This window comes from Sceloporus undulatus, chromosome 9 (assembly GCF_019175285.1).
Source record: "Sceloporus undulatus isolate JIND9_A2432 ecotype Alabama chromosome 9, SceUnd_v1.1, whole genome shotgun sequence".
NCBI classification, from domain to species: domain Eukaryota; kingdom Metazoa; phylum Chordata; class Lepidosauria; order Squamata; family Phrynosomatidae; genus Sceloporus; species Sceloporus undulatus.
In genome coordinates this window covers 14,806,622-14,832,495 of record NC_056530.1, presented here as the reverse complement: position 1 = coordinate 14,832,495, position 25,874 = coordinate 14,806,622, and the positions used below count along the sequence as shown (strand labels likewise).

The window sequence follows — 25,874 nt, the reverse complement described above, 5'->3', positions numbered from 1 at the left end:
TTCAGCCCTAAAGCCCCAATGGCTTCCTGTTGGCATCTATGGCTGGCACAATTGTATGCGCCTCTTGGGAAGGAATCCAGCTAGGAAATGCCAGGCTCAAGCTAGGAAATGCTCACCTTTGCAAATTTTGTTTCCTCTGGCAAAAAATGAATAATTTTACCATGTTTCTCCTTGCTGCAAGAATGTCTCCAAACAGTTTTCAAAGATAATTCGTATTCAGGACTTCTTCTATAAAAAAGAAAGATTCCTGTAGCATTTTTGCAGTGAAAACATGCGTTCTGCACAAGAAATGACCTAAATGCACAGGAAAATGTTTTTTTCCCTCTCTGCATATGTGCATGCGCATATATATATATATATATATATATGCCTTCAAAGTAGAAAAGCAGCAAGAAGAGTTTAACAGCAAATCCATGAAACTACTTTGAAACTATTTTGAAATTACTTTGAGTGCACTCAATTTGCAAACAGAGAGCAGAATTGCACCCAAGAGCCAGGAATGGAGAGGTGAGCAATGAGGACCAGCCTCTTTTCTTCCTTTAAACGATGAGCCAAATACTTCCTGGCCTTCAAAAAGGCCCCAATGCTCTCCTTGGGACCTAATTCTGTAACAAACAACTGTTTTTGTAGAGGAAGTGACACCACGCTCAGTGTCAGAAAAGTGGTGTGCAGTTGTGCAACTGGCCTGTTTTCACAATCCAGCTCTGCTCCAAGCGAAGTAAACACAGAGAGAGAGAGAGAGAGAGAGAGAGAGAGAGAGACTGAGAGAGAGAGAGATGCTGAAAAGCAGAACTTTTTCCCAAGTTGATCTCTGAAGGCTATTGCACTGGTCTCTCCTACAGATCACGAGATCTTGGTCCAGGGAAAAAGCTGTCCAGCTGTCCAGCTGCGGACCCCACTTCCCCCATGCGCAAGACCTGGGCAGGTGGACGTGACATCTTGCACCAACACTTGTCTCATGCAGCAACCGGACACCAGGCCTGGCCAGGACTCCCCCCCCCACAAACACACTTCCCTGCATTGCATTGCATTGCATTGCATTGCAACAACGTGTGAAACGTGAGCTCCAGCAGGTCCTTGTGGTTGCCAGCGTCCTCCACCTTGGAAGGTGCAGGGTCTGTGGAGGAGAGCTCTACACCACAAGAAAGCTTTGGTATGAAATCAGTTGGGTTTCGAAATCAAAAGGATCCACAAGCCTTTTTTCTTTTCTTTTTTCCCTTCCTGCTTTGTGTTTTATCCTCCATAAGATGGAGATGCTCCACTGGAGCAGCAGCATTGCTAGAAAGCCATCACCAGAAATTTGTTATGGGACTGTTGCAAGCTGGGTCTAAACACCTCTTTGGTTCCTATAAGCCCTTCTGCTTCCACAACCATGGGACTCCCATCCCATCCCCATTGACTTAGCCATGCTCCTTAAGGCCTCCACATTGCAGCCACTTCCCCTGACTGGTCAGTGCATCTTGGGACTGAGCATGGTTCAGGCTGGTTGGCCATATGTCACAAAGAGGGCTTGAATCATGTCTTCCTTGGGTTGGACTGGGTAGTCCATGGGGTCTCTTCCAACACTAGGATGCTATGGTTCTTTTCCTTCCGTTACACTGGGGCTCATTCTTTGGGCAAAGCATTGCCCCAAATGCCAAGGTGCCAGGGGACTTAAAGCCCTGGACACAACAAAGCACCCATCCACCAAACCTTGTCCCACACACAACACACACATCTGCACAGACTTACTTTTTTCATGCCTTCTGTTGTTAGCACAAAGCACATAACAAACTTGTTTTTAATGGTTCTAATTGCATGGATAATTTAACTGTATCTGTCACCAAGGTGGCGAAAAGTCTGGAAGCCACCAAGCTCTAGGAGGAATGGTTTGGGGAACTGGATGCCTTTAATTTGTAAAAGATTTCAGATATATGATAGAAAAGGTGGAGGAAGCCTGTTTTCTGAACCAATGGATTCAAATTACAAAGAAGGAGATTCCACAGAAACACTGGAAATAACTTCTTGACGGTAAGAGCTGTTCAACAGTGGAAGATGCTGCCTTTGATGGTGATGGGGTCTCCATCTCTGGAGGCCTTTAAACTGAGGCTGGATGGGCATATTTTGGGAGTGCATTAATTGTGCATCCCTGCATGAAAGGGGGTTAGAATAGATAACAATAAATAACGTTTGGAGGTTTTTAAGCGGAGCTCAAATTCCCACCGGAACCAGAAATGCTTTGACTGTGTTGGATTCCTGCAGCAGCATTGGGGGCTGGATTAAATGGGGTCCCTTCCAACTCTATGGCTTTGTAAGCCTATGTTCCCACAAAAGTGTTAAACCTAGGCAAGAGAACAGGCACACACATACACACTTTCCCAGTCTCTGTGCTTTGCGAGGCTCACACAAACACGCATACGCAGAAGGGGAGAGAGTGTGCCAAATTGATGCTCCAACTCCCTTCCTTCATCTGTTCCATATTCTGTGGCTGATACTTTCCATATTTTGGATGCTGGAGATTTTCTCTGGAGCATCGCAACAAGAGCAGCAAAACCAGAGAAGGGTCTTTGAATGCCTCATCACTCCACATTCAATATGGAAAATGCCTTGGTGAGTTTTTTCAGTGGTGGTTGGTTTGGTTAGTTTTTCACAATCTTTCTTTCTCTATGGTTTGTCTTTCACAAGACCAGCCATGGACCAGGTTCCAAGCCATGCTCAGAGTGGGCTGGACTGAGGGGTCATCTCCTTGACCACTAAGCCCAGAGCTGGCCACATGGGTCCCTCCTCTCCTTTCCCATCATGTGGCAGGAAAGGTGAGACCAGTTGCCACACTGACGGTTCTGCCCACGGACCCTATATAAAGCCATGAAGAGAGGTGGGGAAGTCGAGGCAGGGGGCCGCCTTTGGCTTTGCAGCCCTGGAAGGAGGCGCATGGTGTGAGTGTGCCAGCCACAGGGCTCTTTCCTTCCTTCCTGCAAGAGAGAGAAAAAGAGAGAGAGAGAGAGAGAGAGAGTTGGACAGATAACGCCTTCAGAGAAGCGTTTTGCAATTACCTTGCTCATAGAGAGAGAAAGGCACAGACAGAGAAACAGAAATTAACGACTGCGCCTTGGGCCCCATGGCTGAGCCAGCCAGATAGATAGATAGATAGATAGATAGATAGGAAAAACATTACATTTTAAGGAACTGTTTGCAGTGAGGGACACTTGGAGACAATTCCCCGAACCCGTCTTGATCGGTCAGTTCTTCCAGAGACCAGAAAGTCTGTGGACCTAGAGACAAGGTAGGTTTTGGAGATCCCAGAACTGTTGCTTCTTGCAATGGGGGCATGCCTTCTGCATGTAGTTAGTGTCTATGTATGGGTTTTGTGTATGGGTCTATGGGCTGCAGTTGCATCTGTGCCCTAGATGTGGTCCGGACCTTATGGGGCACAACTCCTCCTTCTGTCGGGACGTAAGGTGTGTGGCAGAGAGATACTTGTTCACTGGGTTTGTGCAAATACCAAAGTAAAAGGTAGCTCCCTGGTGCCAACTGAGTGCCACAAGTGTTTGGAGCCTGAGAGCAATCCTAAGAGGCAAGCAAGGCATTGCAGCTGAATACACTAAAGAAGCAATTGTGTGTAGGGTTGCAAGGAAGATCTGAGGGGCCTCCAGAAACTAAATCTGTAAATTCAAGATGGGAACGGCAGGTGGAAGAACATTTAAGAAGAGCCTTGCTGCTAGTGGTCATTGGCATGATAAATAAATAAATAAATATTAACCCATGAAGCCCCATACAATTTGGTCCAGACTATCTGAAAGACTGTATCTGCCCATAGGAACCTGACCAGGTTTTGGGATCTTCAAGGGAAATGTTTCTTTCAACCCAAACACCACCACCCCTTAGAAATATTTTGTGAGGATACAAGATAGGGTCGCCAGATTTTGGGAATCCCTTCCACAAGAGGCAAAGCTGGTCTTCTCTCTGGTTTATTTCTGTGGCAGGCAAAGTCCTTCTTTTTTTTGCAGAAAAGTTTGGGGACATGACCCGGATGCTGCGGAAGGGTCCTTGACCAGGCGATGCTTTTTCCTCCCTCTTTATTGCTATGCCTTAAAATGTTATTTTAATTCAATGCTTGGTTTTAATCTGATAACTTGTTTCATTGCATGTGTTTTGTCTCAATGTTCTGCAATGTCCCAGTCGATGGATTCGGTTCAGGCTGTATACATGGAGACATAAATCAAAACCTGGTCCAGATCCATCTCCTTTTCCACCCCTTTCTCTAGTTGGGGGGCATTCTTCACCTCTGAATGGCAGAATGGCTCCATTGGACAACTGTGGCTAAAGAGGAGGAAGCAGAGCCTGCAACAAAGTATTGCAGTGTTATCTTTGCTAGGGCTAAATTTCTCCCTGTTGAAATCCATTTTGTCAGCTTTGGCCCAGCTTTCTAATCTATTAAGGACATTTTAAATTTTGTTCCTGTCCTCTGGGGTATTAGCTTTTCCTCCTAATTTGGTGTCATCTGCAAATTTGATCAGCATGCCTTCTATTCCTTCATCCAAGTCATTGATAAAGATATTGAATAGCAAACTGGGCCCAGGAGAGAAACTTGGGAATACTTGGGAAGGGTCTTACCATCTCTTTTAGTAGCATTAAGGGTCTCAAATTGAGCAATTCACTCTCTCTTGGTTTTCTGCTTCCTCTTCTCCAAGTGGGACTCAAGTTGGCATGGCTCCCCATGGAAGTCCCCATTGGGTCTTAATGCAAGGGGGAGTGTTGTTTATTATGAATGCCTACCTTGGGAGTTTGCAAAGAGACTGATACCTCCCTTTTCTCGATGGCACCATTTTGGATCAAACCCAGCACAACTTAACGAAGGGGGAAGTGACTGGTTCCTGACAGGTATTGAGTCAGTCTGGTGTCATCTCTCTGACTGGCAGCGATGCTCCAAAGACAAAAGTATTTCCTACCGCTTTCTATGGTACATAGAAGTCAACTTTGCCCAAGGGAACATTCCCTGAAACTTTGTTGCTGCTCAGGGAATAGTAATGTGTTTGCCATAACCGAGGCGGAAGAGAGAAATGACGCAGGTGGCGTTTGGGCTGATCTGCCATAACATGGTTTTTCTGCGCAATTTGCCTGTCAGCGCTCCACAGGGTGCTTCGGAGCCATTCTGTTCCCAGTAATTCAATGAATTTCTGTCATGTTGTCCAAAACTTTCCTTCCACTGAGGGTTGGGAAGCCATGTTCGCCCTACGACACTGTGCATGGAGCCTTGCGATTTTGAATGCACCCCATGCAAAGCAATATATATATATATATATATATATATAATTTCTTCATAAAGAAAACCAGAGAGACTCTGAGAATGTGCAGAGTGCTTTTCTCCTTGATGACAAACCAAAACAAATTCAGGAAGAGCTGGGTTTTTGAAATCTCCTTCTTTGGAAACCTCATGAGATGTTTATAAGCATCTTAGATGTTTAGTTTGTAAATGTAATTTAAAATGTCTTTTATATACAGTATGAATTTGAGTGTTTTCTATGTTGGTAATGGGTTGGAGACTGTGGATTTTTATGATTTCCTGTATTATGTACTGTATTATGTATTGTCTCTCTACATTTTTTGGAACCCGCCTCAATACAAATGGAGAGGCGGGCTAAATTATTATTATTTATTATTATTATTATTATTATTATTATTATTATTATTATTATTATTATTATTATGCCCACCTGTCAGGGGTAGTTTCCTGATCTGGCAAAGAAGGTTTGACTATATGATGCTTGGAGTTCCCTTCTGACTAATTCTAGCTCAGAAGAAAAACTCATATTCTGTGTTTCCTTTGGGACGATGGGTATTAAGCCCCACATTGTCATAGCTGGCAGACTCTATTTGTCCAATTAAGCAGATAGGAATATAGATTTTTATATTCCCCCAGTGGCAAACAGTTTGATTTCTCTAATTCCTTGTTTGCAATTAGATCTCCAGACATAACTACTCCACTTTCCTTGCCTTGTAGTCTCTAAGTCATCTGGAGACAGTTTCCAGCGTCTTAATTCTCCTTAAACGTTTTCATTTTTATGTATGTATTATGTCGGTTATGTATGTATTTTATTGATGTATTTGTGCTATCATTTATATTGATATAAATAAAATGTATTATTATTATTATTATTATTATTATTATTATTATTATTAGGCAACATGTGGACTATCCTTGTTCTGGATGGATGAGCAAAAGTCCAATCTGCATGGTCCGGTTGTGGCATTTGCCTCTTTCCCCAATTCTAGTGGTTCACAGAGGTAGAACTTGCATTGATCTTCCCTTCTCTTGGAGAGAAGGAAAAGAAAAAGGATTATTAGTCCCCACCAGGTTTCTGATATTTTTCACAAGAGAAGGGAAAACCGGGACACTGAGGGACCCAGAACATTTCTCACTTGTCTGCCAATGCTTCAAGATAATCTCGCTTTGCGTCGTACAAAAGATGGTGAAATTCTAGCCCCATCTGCATTTATCTCCTGTTTTAATTAGAGGGATGGATATCTTCTGTCGACAAAAGGGAACGGGAAACTCCATCTGCCTGAATGCATTTCCTTCTCTGTCAATTGCAGGTGATGCCACAGCCCTGAGGAAGCCATGGCAGCCCCACAGGAGGCCTGGAGGAGGCTGCTGGCATGCGCCATCTTCTCCCTTCTGCTCCCAGGAGGTGGGTTGTGTCCAGATGTGGCCAAATGTGTCCAGATCTGAGACACAAGGCTATAGAACGGCTGCCTTGGGCAACGAGTCGAAAGACAGATGACTCCTTTTTCTGTTATGGCTTCACAAAGAGTGGGTTTGTCTGTGCGCCATAGTCCTCCAACTATGTGCAGTGTTTCCAAGATATCAATGAACAAGTAATTTGATGGTGGGATTTGTTACAGCAATAGCAATTATGGGTGTATTTGTGCAGTGGCAGCTGGTCTGCTAAGGCAAATGGAGCTGGAAGGGATCCCAAGGGCCATCTAGAACAGTGGTTCTCCACCTTCCTAATGCCGTGACCCTTTAATACAGTTCCTCATGTTGTGGTGAGAAATATGTGTTTTCCTATGGTCTTAGGCAACCCATGTGAAAGGGTCTTTCGGCCCCCCAAAGAGGTCACAACCCACAGGTTGAGAACTGCTGATCTAGAACAAACCCCCTTCTACCATGCAGGAATACATGGCTAAAGCACTTCTGAGAGATGCACCCCAGTCCAGGGAAATTGTTTTCCTACCAATGGATCTGGAAAGTTGGCCCTGGCATGGTACAGGAGGCTTCATGGTCCTACCCAACTCCTACCATTTGCTGAGAAGGGATGCTGGAACAGGGAGACTATTTGTTGCATCCATTGGCTACCAATAAAGCTGAGCTTATAGCAGGGAGATGTGCCAGTTTTGGGTACCAAATGAAACCTTGGGGAGTCCTGGAACTGCAGCTACCATATATACTCGATTATAAGTCAATCTTGTGTATAAGTCAAGGGCAGGTTTTGGGGCCCAAATTATGGGTTTTGATATGACCCATGTATAAGTCGAGGGTAAAACTTAGAGGCATGCAACAAAGGATGTAACGAATGAAGGAAAAGAAAATATGATGCCAAAGAATGCTTCAAAAAGGCCAAGCATTCAAAAAGGCAAGAAGTAGCATCACAACTGAGAAAATAGAGGAAGTTGGTGCTTCTTTTAGGTTCTCCCAGGATGGACTAAGCTTTTACCTTTTGCCACTCGACTCAGACAGGGAGATGGATCCTATTTTGAGTTAAGGTTCAGCACTTGCATCGACCCAGGTTTTTGGAGTCAATTTGACTGAAATTTTTAGACTGATACGTGAGTATATACAGTAATTTGAGCGCAGTACAAGTTGTATTTGTTTGTATCAGATGATTTGGGCCATGGAAACAGAGAAAACCTTGATCATTCAACCACAGCATGGGTTGGCAGTTATGCAAGCCTCTGGATGTTGCTGGACTGCAACTCTCAGTATTCCTTACCCTTGGCTACATCAACTATTAGGGCTACTGGGAGTTGAAGTGCAACAACAAGTCACATTGTTCCGATCCCCAATCGCTAGTGTCATTTGCTTTCTCAAGTCTTCTGATGGGAAGATTTTTCTTTTTCCATCCCCAGCCAGTTCCTCCTCCTGTAGCAACATTGCCGTTGATGCGCCGGCTGTTCTTTGGGGAGGAAATGTATCGGCTTCTTGCACCATCTGGAGGCATCACTGCCGCTTTCAGGAGGATGGGGAAACCCAGGTGATGTGGAAATGGGACAAGGACTTCCTCAACGGCACACAACACAGCTTCGGTGACAGTGGGGTGGAAGTTTCCAACATCACCATTGGACCCCTCAACCGGACACTGACCACCCTGAGCTGCTGGGTCCAGAAGAAAGGGACGCCCCAGATCATGAACCTCACCCACATCCACGCCGGGTGTAAGCATGCATCCACACTAGCGCTGGGCAGGGGTCAACATTAATGCACTTACTTACTTTCCGGTAGTAGCTTGTGGTTTCCATGTCATTGGGGCAGTGAGTCTGCTCAGGGTTTTACTCCAAGCTTGATAAACTTCTTTCTATCCTTAGGCTTTTCTGTGCATACAAGATTACGTTGGGTCTCAGGTGGACAGCAATACGTGGCTTCTGTGAAGAAAGGGCAAAGTGTAGCCCCTCTTTCACACTGCATAATAATAATAATAATAATAATAATAATAATAATAATAATAATATATTTTATTTATATCCCGCCTTTCCAAAAGACAGGTTGCAAGAAAATATATAAACAAATAGTTAGATCACACTTAAATTTCCACGGTTCCATCCTGTGCAATCCTGGGATTTGCAGCTCAGGGAAGGGTACTTAGGCAGAGAGTTCTAGGGTGCATCTACACTGTAGAAATAATGCAGATTAATGACGCCACTTTTAACTGCCACGGCTTCATCCTACAGACTCCTGGGTTTTGTAGTTTTGTTAGATGCCAGCAAAGTAGACTTACAAAGTAAGATCTGCCTAGTAAGTCTTACAAGGTCTTTAGCTTTCTCTTTAGCGGAGGAGACTAAAGACCTTGTAAATAAACCCCAAGGTTCCATAATGTGGACCTACAGTATTTAAAGTAGTGTCAAAGGATTCACTAGGATGATGCAGCCGCAGCACTTAAACTGGAACCAAAGTGCCACAGTTCTGTAGTTCGACCCAGATTTGTGCTGGCAATGTAGTGAGGCTACATCCTGAGGCTACATCCCTTCTGCTGCTCACTCATCCCCTTCTCTGCGATTGCTTCTCCTCCAGATCCTCCATCCGAGCCCCAGAACCTCACCTGCGTGATGAACGTCACCACGAAGGATCTGACATGCCACTGGGACCCGGGACAAGATGGCCTCCTCCCAGCCAGCGTCACTCTGCACAGCGTCCAGTAAGGAAAAGGAACTTATGGTAGAAAGCTCCCATATTGGCAGGCCAGGGAATCCGCTCTGTGCTTTAGGACAAACTTTAAGCGAGGTGCTCAAGGTCCCAAACACTCTTCTCCATGCCTTGGACAGCTCCTTTAAACTTTAAAACCTGGAGTAGATTTATTGCCCCACTGGCATGGAGCCTGTTGCCAGTCAATGTCCTGGGAAGGGAATCTAGCTCTTCTTAGGGTCCCAGTTTGGACTGATAAACAACAGTTAGCTTAGTCATCCCAAAATGAAACATGAAATTAGACAATGACTGAAATGCAACCACTTCAATGCAGCATAAATACCCACTATGTTATGCAAGCTTTATATTAAATTTCAACTTATTTGTGTTTTTTAATTATTGAATTCATAACATGCCTTTCTCATGGGTGGGGTGCAAGGCAGTCTATAGAAATTTAAAACAAGGTTATATTAAAATCTTGCATCACAAATGTTTAAAAAGGAATTAAATAACAATATGGTTAAGGCAGTTAAATGCTCATTTAAAAGGTTTAAAGCATAGCATAGCATATGTGGCTCAATGGCCAATGCGAATGGCTGGCAACCCATTGTGTGACTCCAATGCACAATGTGCAGAGGCAGTGCACAGAGACAACTCACATTCAGATATGATACTGTGTACTTAAAATCATAGGATCATCATATTGGAAGAGACCACAAAGATCAGCCTGTCCAACCCCTGTGCTACTGCATAGCCCAACATGCACTGCTCTGCTTACATCACCAGCAAATGGATGCGCCCACTGCACATTGTCCCCCCAAAAATCAATCTGCATGCATAATGCGACTTGCCCCAATGGGATGCCAGCCAATATCCCCCTGATTTCCAGTCTGAAATATGAGGATTAAAGCCATAGTGATGAAGAATGGGTTTGATTAGAATGCAATCTTGGGCAACCTAGTACTGTTCTAGAACCCAAAAGATGCCAGGTGTGGGGTCTACTTCCCACAAAGCCATGGGGCCACCCCTAAGCGCGGGGGGGACCTCTCCCTTATCAAGTGGCTACAGACTCCTTGTTCCGTTGGCATTTCCAGGACCGACAAAGACTGCCAGGTCCAGCGGGCGGCCATCCCTCCCTGCGTCCCTCCGGCTGGACAGAGCTCTTGCACCATCCCTCGCCAGGACTTCCAGCTCTATCAATATGTGATGCTCTGGGTCTCGGTGGAAAACGTCCTGGGAACTGTGCAATCGAGACCCTTGTGTGCCGACCCAACGGATTTAGGTGGGTAGAAGCATCCCAGGTGGGTCGGAGAAGCCTTTTCCCATTTAATTAGATGTCCATAAGATCTTTCTAAGGGGCCTGGATGAAAGCTGAAAGGAGCAAGCATAGGAGCGCAGGAAAAGCTGAGCAAATCTCCTGAAGGAAGCCAAATACATGTCCAATATATTCACAGCTCTCACAGTTGCAGAGGACATCCAATATGGTTTACAGCTCCATGTGGGATGGAAATATATTCCTTCCCAGGTAAAAAAATGGGCTTCCCAAAAGGCATACAAACTAACCAGGGAGACTAATAGACCAGTAAGAAATCTGAGCAATTTTCTCCTGGTAGCCAATCAGATTTTGGGAACTAACCAGGAATTTCCAAGGAACAGACTCAAAAGCCATGGTGGATGCCATAGAAAGGAGCAGACCAAGCTGGAACCATACAACTGGGGAGATATATTTTAGTCCCTTCTGGTCAAGCCAGGCCAGGCCAGGCCAGCTCTGCTCTTCCCACTAGGATCTGTGCAAAGGCCTTTCACCCTTTAAGCCTTTGCTCTTCCTTTCAGTCAAGCTGGACCCACCAACCCTCCGTGCCGTCCAGTCTTTTCCAGAGGAGACCGACTGTGTAATGGTGGCCTGGGATGGAGCAGAAGGCAGCAGATACATGCAACAGGCCTGCGAGCTCCGCTACCGGACGGACGGGGACCAGGAGTGGATGCTGGTGGGTACCTTTTCCATGGCGTCATCCCATTTCCCAATGGGGCAAGGAACCCAGCCTCATGTTTGGCCCAAATGTCAAAGGATCTACCCAAGGCGCTGGTCCCAATTGCTCTAACACCATGGTTCTCAACCTTCCTAATGCCGCCACCCTTTAATGCAGTTCCTCATGTTGTGGTGACCCCCAACCATGAAATTATTTTCGCCTCGGTTCCTAAGATCATCGGAAATATGTGTTTTCTGATGGTCTTAGGCGACCCCAGTGAAAAGGGTTGTTTGTCCCCCCCCAAAAGGTTGAGAACCGGTGATCTAAAATATGTTTCATAGCTATGATATTTCCTTAAAGTTTGGCGTAAAACTAAGAACAAATTCAGCACCACACCCGGCAAGGAAGAGACTCAATGGTGATGCTGTTCCTGGCATATTTAAGGGGCTTCTACACACACACACACACACACACACACACACACACACACTTCTTTTTATTATGTTTTTATGATTGTTACCCTCCTCGATCCTTATTATTATTGTTGTTGTTGTTGTTGTTGTTGTGCAAGACCAGTTTGCAGCTTTCCAGTGCAGCCCAGCAGCCCAGCCCTTGGACCGTGATGGTCTTGGCTTGGCTGCTGAGCTGACCTTTGGATGATTGATCTCCCCCAAAAAAGCCTGTCCTCCTGTTGCATCCATCTCTGCCACCCACACACGACAGACAACACTGGCGCACTTGTATCCACCCACTTGGCATCTCCTCTTCCCTGCGCTGTTCCTTGGCAACCCACTTGGCACTTTGTCTCCAGCCCTCCGCAGCCGTTGCTGATATAACCGATCAATTTCTCTCCCCATCAACACCAAGTGGGAGCCCTGCAATTGAGACAATGGAAGCCAAGCTTTCAGGGTGCAATCTGGTTATTGCACTCCAGACACACAACACACATACCCTGGCCTGGTGTTTGCAACAGAATGCAGCTTTTGTTGCTGGATCGGCATAGATATCCCACATTGTTCTTCTCTTCCTACCTTGTGTGTATGTGTGCCTTCAAATCACCCTTTCATTTAAGGCGACCCATGGATTTCTTAGACAAGGGATCCTCAAAGAGGGTTTTTCCAGTTCCATCCTCTACAGCAGAACTATTGCTAGTTCTGGTTAGAGTCATTGGATCAATGGGATTTTCTTATACTGAACATCTGCTTCAGTGGATTTACTCTAGTTGGGACTAACCCACAGGACCCCTGCCATGGTCTGAGATGGTGGGGTAACATAACATGGCAGCCTATGAGAGCTGGTAGCCCCCATATTAGAGGGGTGGTAAACCCACTTTCAGTTTTATTCCAAACAGTAACTATCCATAATGCTGGATTCCTTTGGACAATGGGGGAGACATGCACCAGATTGTTCCTCCGGTTCCTATCCTCCAGATGTTTTAGACTTCAGCTTCCCGAATTTCTGACTGTTGGCCAAGCTGGCTGGGGCTTCTGGGAAGTGAAGTTCAATACACCTGGAGGGCCATAGTTTGGGAATCAGTTCTCTAAACTTTGTACTAAAAGCCAGAGTGGATTTATCACTGTGCTGATACAAGAGTTAGAGTCAGAGAGTTGGAAGGGATCCTAAGGGTCATCCAGTCCAACCCCATTCTGTCATGCAGGAAGACACCATACATGACAAGATGGCCATTCAGCCTCTGCTTAAAAACCTCAAAAGGAGACTCCACCAACCTCCAAGGAAAATCTTCCAGTGTTGAGCAGCTCTTATGATCAGCAAAGTTCTTCCTAATGTTGAGGTGGAATCTCTTTCCCTGGAGTTTGTATCCATTGCTCTGTGTCTTATTCTCTGGAGCAGCAGAAAACAAGCTTGCTCCATCCTTCATATGACATCCTTTCAGGTTGAGATGCCTAACATTGCTCCTTCCACTTGGCAAACGCAACACTGTGGCCTCCGCTTCGGCACCTTCTACGGGATCCAGATGCGGTGCAAGAGACTCCCACTCAGCTACTGGAGTGACTGGAGCCCTTTGAAGAACTTCACCACCCACGAGAAAGGTGGGCAAACAGGGGCAGGGTGGTCTCAAGACTCCCACCAGATGGACCTGGAGAAAGGTCCAGATCCTCAGATCCACATAAGGAGAGCAAGAGTTTGGAGATCCCAGCACCTTCCTGGCCCAGAACCCTGCAAGGTTAAGAGGGGAAGAGTTCCTTTGAGCAGGTGCAGAATGTACTAGGGGCAAACCAAGGGATCTGGGGAGAAGAAGATGGTCCCAGAGGGAGGTCAGCCCCAACAAAAGTTTTAGCAACTTCTAGGCCTCCACATCTTACTCCACTTTAAAGCAATGCTACAGTCCTGATCCCTCTTCTTGCATCATTCCTAGGCCTGACCAGTTCAGCTCAAAGGCACCCTCAAAACCCTTTCTCCTTCCCTCCTGCAGCGCCTTCAGGAAAGCTGGTCACCTGGTGGAATGCAAAACCCCAAAAGCCCAGCAAGGGGACAGAGGTGCAGCTGATGTGGAAGGTGAGCAGAAACAACGGTGTCACTTCACAAACCCCAAGACCAAAACTTTGTGTCTCATGAGGGCATGTGGGTGATCCAAGATCTTTGTGTACCAGGAGAAGATTATCCCAATTCCTTGCTAGTCTATTATTCCCCTTGGAGGTTTCCATACCATCGGGGCGTTTTTTCAGAATGCATGCATGGAAATGATCTTCCCATCCCTAATGTGGATTATCTCCTCATTTTGCAGCCCATGAGACCCGAAGAGACCAATGGAAAGATCCTGGGCTACTGGGCCACCCTCAGCCCCCGCTTGACCCCTGGGAAGTCCTCCTCCACTCTTTGCAACACCACAGAGTTGCAGTGCACCTTCTCACTGCCGTCTGGGACCCAAAGAGTTTTCCTCGTGGCCTACAACTCCAAGGGAGTTTCTCCACCCACAGAAGTAGTCTTGGTGGACAAGAGAGGTAGGAAGAACCTACTCAATGTGTAGCTATGTTGCAGGTTGCAAACATCTTGAGATGTTCAAACCTCTCTCATGAGCCAGTCATAAGATTATGAATGTACTCACTAGCGACACGGATGCAACAAGCCAGCTCTGTTTTGGATTCTTAGCTCCTAGGAGTTTGGAAGGATTGAGCAAGAGCTAGAGAAAAAAAGCAATGAAACTAGAAAGCAGGGACTTTTTGTTTTGTTTTGTTCCTTTTCTCACCAAAGAAGCAGAGCCTCCTAGAAAGTACTTTAGTGGTTAAAGTAGCCAACTGAGATACCATCTTTCCAAGGAAATCCTTAAAATACCACTATAGGTATTACTCAAAAGTAAAGAAAGAATCGCACTGTTAAAGCTTAACTTGATCTTTGGTGTCTTGGCAATGGAAGTGTCTTGTCCTTAATCCATCCAACTATTTTTGAGCCATTAATATACTGTGCCAATGGACTGGAACCATTAAAAAATGTTATTTATTCTTATTCTTATTATATTATCCTGCCTTTCTCCCAAAGTGGGACCCAAGGTGGCTAACAACATATATAAAACATATTAAAACAACAATTAAAATCATACAATTAAAATCATTTTTTTTAAAAAACATGCATTTTGGGAGGCAATTGTGCAGATCCAAATCTGTCATTGGTTTGCATCTCCTAGCAGAGTTCCTTTAAGTCATTTCTGGCTTATGGCAAGGTTTCTTCAGAGGAGGTTTGCCTCCATGACTTTCCTCTAAGGCCGAGAGAGTGTGACTCGCCCAATGGGTTTCCACAGCTGAGCAGGGATTCAAATCATGGTCTCATAAATTGTAGTCCAACGCTCAAACCTCTAGACTACGCTGGTTCTCTTATCGCATCTCTAGGAGCATAGTTTGGGTTCTCCACATCCATTGGTTGAGGTGCCTCAACCCAAACCTTTTCCTCTGATCCTCTCTCCCTCCATCATTCTCACCGCTTCTCCTTCCATCTACTCACCCCCTCCATAGATCAACCGATACCCAAGATCCGAGCCTCTCCGCTTGGTGAGAAGACCATCCGGGTGTTTTGGGATGCTCTGAGGACACCAGCACCCCTGGGTTACATCCTTGAGTGGCGCAGAGTGGCCTCGGAGGACTTGGCGGAGGATGGCGTGAGGTGGATGAAGCTGGGGAACGGCAGCGCCATGGAAGCCCTGATCCAAGGTGACTGAGGGGCAACCACATGTTGGCAGCCTTGCCTAGAAATATCCCTGGTCTCAACTTTGGAGGTTCTCTGCATCCTCTGCCAACCTTCCTATTCTCTCTTTCAGAAGATATTCAACCTTTCCAGCGGTACAACATCTCTGTCTCTCCTCTCTACAAGGATGGACCAGGGATGCCCCAGTATGTGGAAGCTTACACCTTGCAGAAAGGTATTTCTCCTCTTTCACGTTATTTCCATCTCCTGGGGGCTTTCTGGTCTTCCAAGCTGCCTTGGAGGGGTTAGGGAAGTGGAATCATTTCAGGAAAAAATGAAGTCACTTCTTGTTGGTTTGGAGACTTGCTGCTACTAGGCAAAATTCCAAAATCCAGAGAGGAAAAATCCAGATAGTTGTCTAAATAAAACCTTTCCATACACTCCTTGAATCCTACATAGCTTACTTTCTAAAAACATTACAAGATTTGGGGGCAAAATTGGGTTTAATTTTAGCATTAGCCCTTCCTGGATAACACTGGCTGTATCTGTATTGTGGAATTAATGCAGTTTGGCACTGCTTAAACTGCCATGGCTCAATACAATGGAAACCTGGGATCTGCAGTTTCTTGTGGCACCAGAAACCTCTGACAGAGAAAATTAAATATTTCACAAAGTACAAATCCCAGAATTGCATAGCATTGAGCCAGGCTAGTTAAATCGGTGTCAAACTGGATTGTTTCTGCAATGCAGATGCAGCCAGTCTTGATTCTGGAGATGCAGGGAGAGTTGCAGTGGCTCCTATGCATGCCCAGGAACTCTTGCTTTAGTGGTCCTCAGATGAGAAGCAAAGGCCAGCCACCAGTAGTCCTACGCCACCAGTTCTTACACCTTCTCTCCCACCACCATCACCAGTCCTTCCTTGACTCCACTGTGCTGGTTATAATGGAAACAACATCTTTTCTCTCCCTTCTCCCTGTAGCTCCATCTCAGGTGCCCAAACTCCATGCGGGGAACATCAGCAAGTCGACGGCTGACCTTTCCTGGGAGCCCATCCCAGTGGAAAAGAGGAACGGTTTCATCACCAACTACACCATATTTTGGAGCAGCACCAACGAAGACATGAGGAGTGAGTGTCCCATCATCCCCAGATGAGCCCCTGTAAGACTGGGGTGGCTGCTAGACCCCTGGGCTTCTGGGACCCCACATTGCTGGACATATCCTCTTTAACCTGCCCCCCCCAGTACAAATTCTTTTGAATTTTATTTACCATCCAGTTGACATGACCTTAGGGCGGCCCTCTTAAGGAGAGACCTCTAAGAGTTCCTTGTTAATATTAATAGCCCTGCTCAGGTCTTGCAAACTCAGTGCCTTGCTTGTCTTCCAGGTGCAATTGTGAACTCTTCCGTGGGCTCCTTCATCCTTCGGGGTCTCTGGCCTTCCAGGATGTACCAGGTGCACATCATGGCCTCCACCGTAGGTGGGAGCACCAACGGAACGACCCTCACCCTCTACACCAAGGCCATGGGTAAGGAAAGCCCCAGAAACCAAACTCTGGTTAGAGTAGAGATACTCAGCAGCAATACTTTCCAAAAATAACGGGTGTCCAACCACAATGACAACAATGGGGTGCTGAATGACTTTGTCCCCCAAGCTACATGGAATGTGCAAGATTTCCCTGGACTCAATCCGTCTGTAATGCGGTCTTCCTCTTTTCCTACTGCCTTTGACATGTACCAAAAGAACTGTCATTGCAATGGAAGCAGCCAAATGCAAGCTTGTGCGACTGAAGAGTAGCATAACTAGCAGAGGTTGTGGGTATATGGATAGAGAGCTAGCGTGGCATAGTGGTTTGGGCACTGAACTATGACCCTGGAGATCAGGGTTTAATTCCCCATTCTGCGATGGAAACCCACTGGGTGACCTTGAGTTACTCACTCTCAGACCCAAAAAAACCCGTTATAGGGTCGCCATAAATTGAAAAGTACTTGAAAGCATAGAATAACAAATATGGCTAGAAAAGAACAATACAAACTCTCTGGGCTATCCCCACCCTTCTGTAACCCATGGCTAGAGACCAGCCTTTCCCCAGGTAAGACTGGGTTTCTCCCTAACAAAGCCTCTCCTTCCCTGGTCCCTCTAAGTCCAAAGGATGGTTTGGGGAGGGGAGCTTTATTTCTGGGTGCTCCCTGCAACCAGCCAAGCAATGACAACCCTGTCTGCTGAGCCAAGACATCCCATGTTTCCCAGTTCAAGTGAGGGTCCCAGCCTAAGGATCCATCCAGAAACACATGGCCACCTCACTTGACTTCTCTTTACAAGTGGTGTGCAGTTGCATGCATAGACTGGGTCCATTGGGGCATGTTGCACACCTATGCAAGACACCACCAGCTTTGCAGCAGCCACTGAAAGATGAACATGAAGCAAGATCCAAATGCACAACCCACCTCTCTTCCCATCTCGCTTTACACTGAGTATGGAAGGCTGTCTCTCAATTTTCCCAACCATACCCTGCACACAACTAACTCTTTTGCCTTTTTCTTCCAGATGACATGGACATCTCATTTGTGTATTTGCTCGTCGGTCTGCTCTTGCTCATGATTATTGTCCTTGTCATCTGTTTCCACAAAAGCAAACGGTGAGTGTTGGAAGGAGTTACACGCTGCAAATGGACTGCTAGGGAAGCAGAGCGCTGGGCTCTACTGTTTGGGTCACCACCCACCTACCTCCCAAACAGAAAAAGAGGTACAGAGGGGTACTTAGGGAAAAGACTTGAGGACAGTGATCCATAAGGGAACAGTTTTGGTAAGGAAATTGTATTCCACTGGTCAGAAACCATAATAAAATCCTAATACAAAAGCAAAACAGAATTAGTTAGGAAGAACATTAGGTAGACAAGGCATGGGGAAAATATACAAATGCAAACAGAGTTGATGAGAGGGGTTGTTGTGATGGATCAAAATTCACAACAGGAACGGGGACTTTAACTCTTTCGGAGGAACTTCCTTCCTGCAAATCCACTATTTAACCTATTTAACTTGCAAAAAGACACCAGATCCTGTCTGTTCTTGGGAGCTAAGCAGGGTTAGCCCTAGTTGGTTCCTTGGATTGGAGACCATGAGAGAATCCCAGGTGTGGTGGGCTCTATTTCAGACGAAGGAACTGACAAAATCACCTCTGAGTATTCCTGGCCTAAGAAAACCCCATGAAATTCATGAGGTCACCATAAGTCAGCAGGCAACTTAAAAGCACATACTCACAAAGTTGGAGAGGAAATGCCCCGCTGGCACCAAGGTTTGAGATATACCTGGTGGCTTCTTTCCTTGTGAATGGGCCTGCTCAACAAACCAGGGAATGAAGCTTCAATGGAATGGTCCCTACCACGATTGAGCAGAATAGCCTTGTAACAACTATCTACTTTTGCAGGTGGTAAAAGATTTTGCATGCTTTGGTCACAAGCGGATGGATCTGAGAGAAGGCATTGCCTGGGGCAGGGGTGACAATAGACCTGGTCAAGCCCACTGTCTCCTGGCAGTGGCTAAAATCTCCAGATTTTAACTTATGCTTTAAAAGAGTTGCCCAAGGCACTAAACCCCATCATTAAGGGATTACCTCTCCAGAGTGCTGGACCTAGTGACTTGCATTTAGCATCTTAGGACAGTTTCCTTGGCATTAGCCAAAACCTGGAATGGCTACACCAACCCACTAACACTGCAGCCACCAGCAGCTACTAAACAGTTCACAGCTCTGACTCATCACTCATTGCTATATGCCACCCAAGGAGAGATGGGGGCCAAAAGCTTGCCCACCTGTAACCCCCCGATTTGGACCCTGGGATACCCACTCACCACATTTCTCTCTTTTGTGTCCTATAGGATGAAGACACAATTCTGGCCCAATGTCCCAGATCCGGCCAACAGCAGCCTGGGCAAGTGGGCCCCAGCCGTCCTGCAAGAGGTAAAGATGGAAGCTCTTGAGGAGGGCTTGCTAATGTGGCTGCAGCTGCAACTGCTCTTTCTTTGTCAATAGGATGATAGCAAACCTGTGTGGATTCTTGTACAAACATTAAAAGAGCTTCTTAGTTTGCTGAACCTATGGGGGGACGGGGGGAAGGTTGGCCATGTTGAGTCCTTCGGTGAAAGTATAGAGCCAAACCCAGAACAGGTTTGCCTCTTCCACTGATATGGAAGCCACCAACTTGCCACTGGAGGAACAATCCTTCTGAGAACCTCTCCAAAAAAAGCTGAATAGGAGCCCTTGCTGGTGAAGATAGCATTTATACCCCACCCTTCAGCCAAAAAGGCTGCCAAACCAGCTTACAAATGTGACAGTCCACTGCCCTCAGGCTTACAGTCTAAAAAGACATGACATACCAAGAAGAGGGGATGGCAGTGGGATGGGGATTAAGTTCAGCAGATACTGGCTGCTCTTCTCCCCCTCAGAGGCCAAAGCAAAGGCAGTTGGAACATGGAGGGAGGGTCTCTCACCAACCACTGGGTCCATGAATGGTGGTTCTATGTCTGGCTGCTCTTCTCTCCCTCAAATGCCAGAGCAAAGGCAATTGGAACACGGAAGGAGGGTCTTTCGCCAGCCGCTGGACCCAGGAACAATGATGCTGTGCCTGGCTGCTCTTCTCTCTTTCAGAGGCCATAACAAGAGGAAGAAGGGGGAGAGAGATACTTTTATTTGACAATGTCCGTTTTCTCCATTAACCACCCCTTTCCTTCCTCCTCCATCTTCCCCAGGAGATCCCTCCAGCTCCCAAGGCTTGTGAGCTGAGCCCCGTTATCGTCTCGGCCATCTTGGTGATTGATACAGAGGAGAAAAAATGCCTTTCCTGCGGCAAGAGCGAGCCCACGAAAGCCCTGGAGGAGGGCAGCCCTACAGCCAGCCAGAGGTCTTACGCCTGCGATCCGTCCAACCCCACTTTAGTGACCAGCGTGGCATTGCCTGCCTCCTACGTGAACAGCCCAGAGTCTGTCCAGTATGCAAAGGTGGTTGGGGACCCCTACCGCTGTCAAGAGGAAGCGTCGCCCATGTTCTACGTGCGCTCCAACTCCACACAACCCCTCCTGGGCAACCTGACCCCCAGCCCAAAGCCCTACGAAAACCTCTGGTTCCGCGGAGACCGGTCCAGCTGCGAGAGCAACTGCCAGTTCCAGGAGGAGGCCTTCTTCCTAGACCGGGCCTTGCTGGACTTCCCACTCCTGCAAGGACTCAGAGTCGATGGCGAGGATGACCTGGGCAACTTCCGGAGGGTGTAGGCTGGCATTTCTGGAGTGAGATGGGGGCCGCCTTCGTCCCATGTGTTGTGATTGTGGTTCACCTGCCTCGCTGGAAGAAGCATGAAGCTACGCACTCCACCAAATACCATACCAGCCATAGTCACTGTTTCTCTCTCTCAGGCCAGGGAAGTGGGAAGGAGGTCAGAATTTGCCTCCCTGAGGATGGAGTGACCCCTTTTGCTCCCATCCCAGATGAGCCAGGATTTGTCAGGAGCAGCCAAGCCTTTGATTTTGTCTTGTTGGGTGACAGGAAACCCTGTGCCAAACCTGCTGTTGAACAAGACGTAGGCCACTTGCTGCTTCTCTGGCCCTGGAATTGAATGGACAACCCACTCTCTGCCTCAAAGCTACCTCTAGAAAGAGACAGACTCACCTTCCTTCTCTCTCTCGCTTTCCTTTGCAACATCACCCCTTCCTCACTGGCCTGCACCATTTCTGCTGCTCACAATAGGCCATAAAGGTGTTGGTGCTTTTTATGGCAGCACAGCAGCCCATAACATCAACATGCAGCAGTGCTTTCTTTGTGGTGCTTAGTGGCAAAATGGGGAGGGAAGAGAAAACCCATCTCCCTCACCAAATGCAGCAGCCCTGTTGGCATCCTCTCCTGGCAGAGCTGGCTTTCCCATTTCTCTCCACAGTTGTCAATGTACCTATGGCCATCTGACCCCTGGGGAAAAAGATAAAAGCAAATGGCCTCCCAGCCAGTTAATGGTCCTTGTTATGTTGCTCTCCACATCCCCTCCAACTGCCCTGATTAGGCAGGGACAGTCCCAAGTAATCCTCTCCCTTCCCACTTTTTCAGCTGCTTTTAAAATGTCCCACTTCCTTTTTCCTCCTCCCACTTTCTCCTCACATTCTGGCTTGCTTCAATTACTGCAAACTGAGTTTAGGGTGCAAACATAATTTGCACTCAATGAACCAGCAGGCTCAGTCCAAAGTGAACTGCTGTAGCTTGTCCTAGCTTGTCTGTTCTTCCCTTTTAAACACCTTTGCCATCTTGACCACAACTTGGACACACATGCCCCAGCTTTCATCTGTGAAACATTGGAGAGTATGCCACGGATAATGAGAAAATGTGCAGATAGTCTTTATGTTCCTGGGGGGTCAGGGTTGCTTTTGAGGCTTGTTTGTTGTTGTTGTTGTTGTTGTTTGGACCAAGGACAAATAGTATTTATGTTTGGCAAGGGGCATTAAAAATGACTAAGAGAAATGGCGAAGTGAGAAAGAGAAAATGAGGTGTCTTCTTTTTCACCATTACTGGAGGCAAAATGGGGATTCTTAAAAGGAACACCAGGATTTTCCCCCCTAAATATGTTACCTCCACTACTGCTGCTATTTATCATGTACAGTACGTAAAATGCTGCAAATAAAAGGTGCTTCGTAATACTTTATTTCTGGTGTTGTCGTTCTTCTCGATGATCTTGTGAGGAAAAGCTGGTGTGTTTTCCTTCTTCTGCTGCAGCCATGAACATGCTGGAGACCCCCATCTCCATGGGGCAGTGGGTCCCCTCCAGCTCTTAGGCCAATCTTGGGGTTCTCCAAGAAGCTGGACCCTGTCACCCAAAAAGGTGCAGCACTTTTCAGGGTATACAGTATTGTGAAATCCCTCTAGCCACTGTAGCCAAGAGAGGCAGATTATAGGAGGTGCAGTCTAGGGAAGTTTCCAGTTTCTCAAAACTCTATTCAGATTGCAAACAAGGACCTATCTCCTCCACTCACCTTGCTTCAACAGAAGGGGAGAGGTCAGATAAAGCCTTGGTAGGAGGTGATGATACCTGTCTGGACTAGACAAACCGATTATATCACCAGAATTCCCAAATTCTGATCCTCCAAGTATTTTGGACTTCAGCTCCCAAAGCCTCAACCAACTTGGCCAATGGTCTGGGATTCTGGGATCTGAAGTCCAAAATACCTGGAGAACCAATGTTTGGAGGCCACTGACCTAGATGGAAGCAGGTAGTAGATCTCCCTCTCTATCTATATCAGTTGTGAATGCTAAATAACACACTATATGTATAATACATACATCTCTCTGGCTTTGCTTCGCGAACAAAGATTCAGGAAGGACTCATCCCGCGCTTTGTACAATACATACATACATACATATATATTCACACACACAAGCACAGAAAAACAAGCAAAAGCTTACCTTTAAATATTTTGATTCTTACATACGTGGATGAAAGATAGTGATTTATTCAAGAAAGTCAGAAGGAGATAGTTCGGCTTCATCAATGGAAACTTCAATCTCGTACTTTATCTCATTCAACCTCATTCTTTTTCCGGAGGGGGATTTTGAGGGGGACCTCCCAGGGGTCGATTCGCCCATTGACGTTGAGGGCTCTGAATCTGAAGGGTTATAGGGGGTGACTAACCAGGACTGGGGAGGTGGCGCCCTGAAACAGGAAAGCAAGGATGTTTGCCGCATTGACATCCTTCGCCTTTCTCTAAGGAGTTCTCTGTAACAGGCTATTTGGTTTTGCAAGCCCCTATTGACTTTGGAGCTCCTCTCGAAATTGGGGTCCACCCTTTCCCAAAATGCAATGGCGTCCTCCACTTTGGCGATCCCTTCTTCCAGTTCTTTAGTGGTCAGTACCCTGGGCTGAGCCATTTCGCCAGGCAGGGATCCCTGTTCTCTGAAAAACCTTCTCTGCCCTTCGGATATCAGAAAATCTCCATCTATTAGGACTTCGTCATGCGGCCTGAGGAATTCTGCAACGTCTTCAGGGTGGACTTCCAGTTCTAGTTCCCTTGCCATCTGAACCACATCCGAAATGATTTCCTCCACTGGATCCTCCAAGCCTTCGAAACCATCCACGAATGTGGGAAGGAGCTTCTTCCAAACACCTCTCAAAGTGGTGTCTCTGACTTCCTCCCAGGCATCTCTAATGGTCTTAATGCCATCCAAAATAGTGAAGCCTTTCCAAAAAGCTATGAGTTTGTTTTGCTTTGGCCCCTCAGAAACATAATCGCTTATTGCGGCTACCGCCTTTGCAAAACTCCTCCTGAGATAATAAGATTTGAAGGCAGAAATGACACCTTGCTCCATTGGCTGCAGTGAGAAAGACGTGTTGGCCGGCATGAAGGCGACTTGGATTTCCTTGAAGGAGTCGGCCAGCGCGCGAGGGTGGCCTGGCGCATTGTCCACAAGCAAAAGGACCTTGAAGGGGATGCTCTGTTCCCTGCAATAAGCCTCAACCGTAGGCTTGAAGTAATCGGAGAACCACGTCGCAAACAAGTCAGCCGTCATCCAGGCGTTGGCGTTGCTCTTGTAGTAAACGGGAAGGCTGGACTTTAAATAGTTCTTAAGGGCCCTGGGGTTCTCTGAATGGTATATCAGCATCGGCTTTAGCTTGCAGTCGCCGGCCGCATTCGCCCCCAGCAAAAGCGTCAGCTTCTCTTCCGTGGGTTCGAATCCAGGCACAGACTCCTCTTCTTTCGCTATAAACACCCTGGCTGGCATTCCCTTCCAATATAGGGCCGTTTCGTCAACATTGAATACCTGTTGTTTGGTATACCCACCGTCTTCTATGATCTTTTCCAGCTCTGCGGGATACATCTCCGTGGCTGCGGCTGCGGCGTCCACCCCATCGGCTTCTCCTTGCAAACCGGGTCCCTGCGCAGGCGGCTTCTCCTTGCAAATGTTACGCAGGTTGGACCTGGCCTTGAAGCGGTTGAACCATCCCTTGCTGGCCTGGAAGCTCTTCTCTGCCGCCGCTATCTCCCCCTTCTCCGCCTTCATTTTGTGGAAGAGGCTCAGGGCCTTGGCCTGGATGAGGCGGGTGCTGAGGGGGACGTTGCGGCCAGCCTGCTCCTGGATCCAGACGCGGAGGACCTTCTCCATCTCGGCGATGAGGCTGCCCTGCTTCCGGATGACCTTGGCGTGCATCGGAGTGGCGTTCCTGATCTCGGACAGGACCTTGGCCTTGTTCTTCACGATGGTGCTGACCGTGGAGCGAGGGACGGCCAGCTGCCGCCCGATTTCGCTCATGGAGAGCCCCGACTCGCTCAGCTGGATCAGCTCCAGCTTCTCCTGCAGGTTCAGGACCTTGTGGCTCCGCTTGGCCTTCTTCTCCTTGCTCTTGGCGGGGGCCATTGCCACAGCTCCGACGGTTGAGTAGGAACGTCTGCCCTGTTTTACAAGATATAAAGTAATAATAATGACAATAATAATAATAATGATAATAATAATAATTTGTGCTGGCTGTGTGCCATAATAATAAATTATTATATTATTATTATTATTATGACAACAGTGACAATAATAATATTAATGATGGCAATAATGACAGTAATAATAATTATGATGATAGATAGATAGATAGATAGATAGATAGATAGATAGAACCCTCAGCATGGCAATAATAACAATAATAATGATGATGATGATGATAGATAGATAGATAGATAGATAGACAGATCCCTCAGCATGGCAATAATAACAATAATAATTATGATGATGATGACAGACAGATAGATAGATAGATAGATAGATCCCTCAGCATGGCAATAATAACAATAATAATTATGATGATAGATAGATAGATAGATAGATAGATAGATAGATCCCTCAGCATGGCAATAATAACAATAATAATTATGATGATGATAGATAGATAGATAGATAGATAGATAGATAGATAGAACCCTCAGCATGGCAATAATAATAATAGACTCTCGCAGCATAATAATGACAACAACAACAACAACAACAATAATAATAGACACCCCCTCAGCATAGTGACTATAATAATAATAATAATGACAATAATAATAATAGAGAGCACCTTCAGCATAATAATGACAATAATCATCATCATAACAATAACCACAGACATATATATCCCTCTGAGGCCTGAGCATTTCATTTTGGGAGGGAAATCACTCAGCCCCTGCCTCTTACCAAGGCTTGAAGCCACGTGCATTGAACGTGGGGGTCCCTTTCTGCCCTCCTGGAGGATCCTGGGAGTTGTAGTCCAGAACGAGAGAGGAACGCTCTTTCCTCCCTTAAGGCCACGCCTTCTTCGAGTCACAGAGTGACCAACCTGGTTGGGTTCTTTATACGCATGCGCAGCGCGGCGAAGTAACTCACCGAATGGGCAGAGGAAG

At 46.5% G+C, this 25,874-nt stretch overlaps 2 protein-coding genes across 5 annotated transcripts; one reads left to right on the top strand and one right to left on the bottom strand.

Moving 5' to 3' along the window:
• Positions 1 to 2,430: 2,430 nt before the first annotated feature.
• CSF3R (colony stimulating factor 3 receptor) lies at positions 2,431 to 22,156 on the top strand. 3 transcript variants are annotated; one of them, XM_042440487.1, is made up of 16 exons: positions 2,431 to 2,589; positions 6,574 to 6,668; positions 8,107 to 8,412; positions 9,266 to 9,389; positions 10,471 to 10,658; positions 11,210 to 11,364; positions 13,241 to 13,397; positions 13,781 to 13,863; positions 14,093 to 14,309; positions 15,315 to 15,509; positions 15,617 to 15,718; positions 16,463 to 16,609; positions 16,868 to 17,008; positions 18,028 to 18,118; positions 19,356 to 19,437; positions 20,226 to 22,156. In XM_042440487.1, the coding sequence occupies exons 2-16, from the start codon at positions 6,599 to 6,601 to the stop codon at positions 20,742 to 20,744; spliced, it is 2,577 nt and encodes an 858-aa protein (XP_042296421.1). In that variant the 5' UTR covers positions 2,431 to 2,589; positions 6,574 to 6,598; the 3' UTR covers positions 20,745 to 22,156. The 3 variants fall into 3 exon arrangements, with proteins under 3 accessions (XP_042296421.1, XP_042296422.1, XP_042296420.1); XM_042440488.1 differs by lacking the exon at positions 2,431 to 2,589 and adding an exon at positions 2,881 to 3,262 and having other exon boundaries at positions 15,620 to 15,718; XM_042440486.1 differs by lacking the exon at positions 2,431 to 2,589 and adding an exon at positions 2,881 to 3,262.
• On the bottom strand, positions 18,113 to 25,761 carry LOC121915886 (tigger transposable element-derived protein 1-like). Of its 2 annotated transcripts, none has more exons than XM_042440491.1 (3): positions 25,669 to 25,761; positions 22,915 to 24,897; positions 18,113 to 20,117 (listed from the first exon to the last, which is right to left on the bottom strand). In XM_042440491.1, exon 2 carries the CDS (start codon positions 24,859 to 24,861, stop codon positions 22,960 to 22,962), a length of 1,902 nt encoding a protein of 633 aa, XP_042296425.1. In that variant the 5' UTR covers positions 24,862 to 24,897; positions 25,669 to 25,761; the 3' UTR covers positions 18,113 to 20,117; positions 22,915 to 22,959. The 2 variants fall into 2 exon arrangements, with proteins under 2 accessions (XP_042296425.1, XP_042296424.1); XM_042440490.1 differs by lacking the exon at positions 18,113 to 20,117 and adding an exon at positions 21,336 to 21,432.
• Between the last annotated feature and the right edge of the window lie 113 nt (positions 25,762 to 25,874).